Source organism: Galeopterus variegatus, unplaced genomic scaffold (assembly GCF_000696425.1).
Source record: "Galeopterus variegatus unplaced genomic scaffold, G_variegatus-3.0.2 Scaffold2001, whole genome shotgun sequence".
Taxonomy (NCBI): Eukaryota; Metazoa; Chordata; class Mammalia; order Dermoptera; family Cynocephalidae; genus Galeopterus; species Galeopterus variegatus.
Window position 1 is genome coordinate 63,801 of NW_007728112.1, and position 4,612 is coordinate 68,412.

The 4,612-nt window shown below is 61.0% G+C and overlaps 1 protein-coding gene across 1 annotated transcript; it reads right to left on the minus strand.

Annotated features, from left to right (window-relative positions):
- Nucleotides 1-3,199: 3,199 nt before the first annotated feature.
- ZBTB42 (zinc finger and BTB domain containing 42) lies at nucleotides 3,200-4,576 on the minus strand. The gene has a single exon (XM_008580003.1). The coding sequence runs from the start codon at nucleotides 4,553-4,555 to the stop codon at nucleotides 3,281-3,283; it is 1,275 nt and encodes a 424-aa protein (XP_008578225.1). The 5' UTR covers nucleotides 4,556-4,576; the 3' UTR covers nucleotides 3,200-3,280.
- Between the last annotated feature and the right edge of the window lie 36 nt (nucleotides 4,577-4,612).

The window sequence follows — 4,612 nt, forward strand, 5'->3', positions numbered from 1 at the left end:
GGGCAGGCTCCACCTCCCAGAAGCAAGGACTTGCATTTGGGGTCAGGATTGGGAAGCCACAAGAGTTGGCCCGGGAACTGGCAGGTGCCTTCACCACCAGCTCAGCCTGACCTCTGGGAATCCTTCAGCAGGCAGAGTTCCCACCCTACCCTGAGCTTGGGGTCTACCCTGGTCCTTCCCGAGCTGAGGACACTTTGGCCTGGCCAGGATGAAGCTTACAGCACATGGGGAGGCCGTTCAGCCCCACCTGCCCCATGGCCTGGGGAGAAAGGCCAAGCTCATGGTGAGGGCTCAGGGAGACACCCGCTTAATGCCCTCATGTAAGGGGGAAGGAGTGGACAGCGAGGAGGGGGGGGCTGGAATGGCCACCTGGGTTCAGGGGCTCTAGAGAGCTCTGTGCCTCACCCCACCCCAAGGGCCCTGTGAGTGTGCGTGAGGGGGACTCAACCCCTAGGCTTTACCCATCTCTTGCCCAAACCAGCCTCTGGGGCCAGTCCCACCTGAGGGAGGTGGGGTGTAAATGAGGTGTCGAGGAGAGACAGCAGGGCAGGTATGGGGGGGAGACAGAGGAGGGTGGGAGCAGGGGAGTTGGGGTTGCCTTTGGAAGGCAGGGGGACAGGAGGACTGAGCCCCACGGAATCAGGAGGGCTAAGATCTAAGACCCAGGGTCTGCACAGGGCTCAGCAGGTTTCTTCCCAGGGTTCAGCCTCCCTCCCCAGGGCAAGAAGCCACCGTGGCCTCCCCTGCTCATCTCTTACACAGACCTGTCTCCATGGGACTTCCCTCCCCCACACTCCAGTGGTAGGGGGCAAACCTGGGAAAAGACGAGGTACAACTGTCCTCAGCCCTGCCCCAGCTCACCCAACTGCATGGCACAAGCATGTGGTGGCATCTGGGAAAGGGCTCCCAGAATGCCACCACCTACCTGGCGACCCCCTCCCCTGTCAGCCCAGCCTCTTCTGTCCCCAGCCCAGACGGGTAGTGCCCTCACTTCCCAACCCCATCCCCAGGAACAGTCACAGCCATCTCCACCTGGGGTGGGCTTTATTAACACTGCCATCGTGATGTGAGATGGGGAGACAGCACTCATTTCCAAGGACGACTGTCACAGGCTGACGGTGGAGTGGGGCGGGATCCTTGCAAACAAAACCTCCGGCCAAATGCTAAGCACCAACTGTCCTCTGGGGTCACCCTGGAGCCGCAGGTGGCTAGGCTGGCCCAAAGGACCCCACACAGCAAGCTCCATCCGAAACCCGTCTACACATGCCACTACTACACAATCCCACACAATTAGTGTCTTAAATACATATATGGATATATATTTCATCTGAACAGTGTCGTTAGAAAATTAAAATTGACCACGTCTCTTCACATTAACTTCACAGTAACTGTGTGCAGAAGACAATGAATCCAGTGTTGACAACCCAGGGCAGGCTTCCCCACCCCAGGAAAGTTCTTCTCCAGGAAGCCACTTGGGGAAAACCAGTGCCACGGCCACATCTCCCTGCTTGGGCGGTGGCGGTGGGGCGGCTGTTCTGCTGGGCTGCGGCTCAGCTTGGGCCCTGCCATGTGCCAGATACACATGCATGCACACACGCACAGGCATAAGAATCACCCATCATGGAGCACTTGACACTGAGCACAAAGTCCCATCAGCCCTTCCGGGGGTGGGGGTTGGGGCCAGAAGAATCGGGAGCAGGGCCCCCTGCCCCCAGCTCTCTAGAATGCTACAGACGTGCCAGGAGAGCCTGGGGTGAGCAGGGGATGGGTCTGTCACCCACTACGAAGACCAAAAGTCATTCATTCTAGGCCAGGTAGACAAATAAATACATCAAGTGTTGTCAGGAGACGGGAAAATAACTTAGACTTGGCTAGATTCTGTACTCAGTGCCACTTTCAATCACAGCAGAAATAGCCCAGGTGCTCTGGGGAAAACCAGGTGTGTGCCACCTGCGGGACTCCCAGAAGCTGGGACCACACCCTCAGCAAAACCCCCTTGCTGCAACCAGCGAGCTTCTGGCAGCAAGATTTGCCTGGTGAGTAGGTGGGTGAAGCAGGGTGACCCAAACCATCCACAAATGCGGAGGTCACGGTCATTCACCATTCACATTCTAGGGGCATCAGCTTCCCCAGGCTGCGGACAAAGGGGGGATGCTGCCAGTCTGGCCCCTCGGCCACCCACCTCCCTTCTTCATTCCATGGCTGCTATCACCACGTGGGGAAGGGAAGCCCTGCAGACATGGCTCCTGGTAAACAGGGCAGCCTTTGGCCCCCTGCTCAGTGCTCTGGAAACAACCACAGCTCTGGGGAGACCCGTAGCAGGCAAGCGAGTGACCTTCAGGGTCAGGCCCACCATAGCCCAGCAGTAGCCTGGGACACACTGTTAGTCTCAAGGTGGGGGCTACTGTTCCCAGCTCCCCCTCCCCTGCCACCAACCTGGGGACACTCAGAGGTGCCCTGGACCTGTAGCTTAGGCAGAGAAGAGGCCCAGACCATTGCCCACCAGCAGACATCTGGCAACCTCAGACCTTGGGGAGGCTCTTTCTACATCTCAAGAGAATCCATTTCCAAATTTTCACATTCTCTGCCCAAAGTTACAGTGCGGTCAGGATTGCAGGTTCTTGAGGACCCAGTCCCACCCTAATGATGATAACTCCAGAGCCACTCAGCTTCCAGCTGGCTCTACCCCCACTGCCCTGCAGTCCCCCCTGGGGCTGCACTCACCTATGACACCAGCTGGACCCAGATGGCCCCTGCTGTGTCCTGGGCCTTCCCAGCAGGGGTTCCTGCTGCCACCCACCAGGAGTGGCCTGTTTCCTCCAAGCGTCCCATTGGGGACTCACGCATCAACAGCTTTTCTGACCCATGAGTCATTCAGGTCATAAGGATGCCCCCGAGCATGCCAGAGAGGTGATCAGGGAAGTCCCAGGACGAAAGACAAATGTGCTGCCTCTCACCCAGAAGCCTGCGCTGAAGCGCAGGTGCCGGCTGGATGTGCCTTAGAACTTGGCTGGAGGGGATGGTAAGAGGAGATAGTGTCATGGACTGAGCTGGGCAAAACCTGGGGGCAGGAGTGAGTTGGAAGGTGGGGGGAGGGGGAGACAAGGCGGGAGGAAGGCTGCCCAGTCACCTGAGTCTGAGCCCACATTCCAGGAAGCAGCAGCATTTGGGTAGAGACGTCCAGCCTTGGAGCCTCCACCTGGCCCAGCTACACACTCCGTCCCAGTGTCACACCTGGGTGAGCCCTGCCCCTTCCCTTGCACCCCACTACAGGGACACATCACACCAGCAGGGACTTGACCAGGCCACAGTGGAACTTGCGGACGTGGCGGTACAGGTCCCCCGACTGCGTGAAACGGCGCTCGCACCAGCGGCAGGCATGAGGCTTCTCTCGAGTGTGCACCACGGCATGCCGACTCAGGTTGTGGGAGTACTGGAAGCCCTTGCCACACTGCACACATGTGTAGGGCTTCTCCCCTGAGTGTGTCCGCTCATGCCTCTTCAGTGTGTATGTGCACGAGAAGGTCTTCCTGCAGAGTGGGCACGTGGGCACGGCACCGTCGGGGGAGAGCCGGGCCTGGGAGCAGTCCCGCTCGCGGAAGTGGGCACTGAGGTGCAGCTGCAGCCCGTGGACACTGGGGAACAGCTTGCTGCACAGTGGGCAGATGCAGAGGTGCCCGCCGGGCCTCAGTGCGTCCCGGACCACCACCCGCTCTGCGTCCAGCTCTGGCTCCTGGCTGCCTGCCCTGCTGATGGACAATGGCTCCAAGCCCACTGCCAGACCCTTGACCGCAGGAACACTGGGTGGCTTTGGGGGACTATGGGGGCTCCTAGAGGCTCTGCTATTGTCCTGTTCAGATGGTGAATCCTGCTCGTCCTTCACCAAAGGCTGGGCCCTCTGGTACGTCTGGCCACAGAGGGGTGTCGGGAGGATGCAGGGTGGGTGGCCATGCTCCTGCCTCGGGCCAGGCTTCAGTGACAGGTCCAGGGCCCGGTCTGACTCTCCTGGGGCCTGCCAGGAAGGAGGCCCGAATGCTTGCAGAGGGAGGGCAGTCTTGACCCCAACCCGGGGGAGCCTGGCCTTCTGGTGGGCAGCTGGGCAGACGTCAGGGGTCCAGGCAGGCAGGGGGCACGGTGGCTGGCCGGGCGGCTCTGCTCCTGGGGTGGGGGTCTCTGGGTCCAGCTCTCGGTCCTTGTCCCTGAGCCTGCCCTTGCAGACCTTGACGATGTCATACATGTGCAGGTAGCTGGCGGCGGCCAGGACGTCCTCCACGGGCAGGCTGCGCAGGTCCAGGCGGCCCTGGTACATGAAGTCCAGAAGACGCCCGAAGGCGGGCGCCGTGACGATGTCGCCGTTGAGCCGCACCGTGTCGCGGCTGCCCGCAGGCCGGTCCCTGTAGAAGAGATGGAAGTAGACGCTGCACGCGGCCAGCACGGCGCGGTGGGCCGGGAAGCGCGCGTCGCCCACCAGCACGGTGCAGTCGCACAGGAAGCCCAGCTCGCGCTGCTGCCTCAGGCGGCCCAGCAGCCTCCCGCCGTGCTCCGGGAACTCCATGCCGCCGCCGTCATCACCTGGGCACAAACGGGACGCCCGTCAGCGCGCCCGGAGACG

Coding starts and splice junctions, on each gene's coding strand:
- ZBTB42 (XM_008580003.1), bottom strand. CDS start 4,555: ATGGAGTTCCCGGAGCACGGCGGGAGGCTGCTGGGCCGCCTGAGGCAG.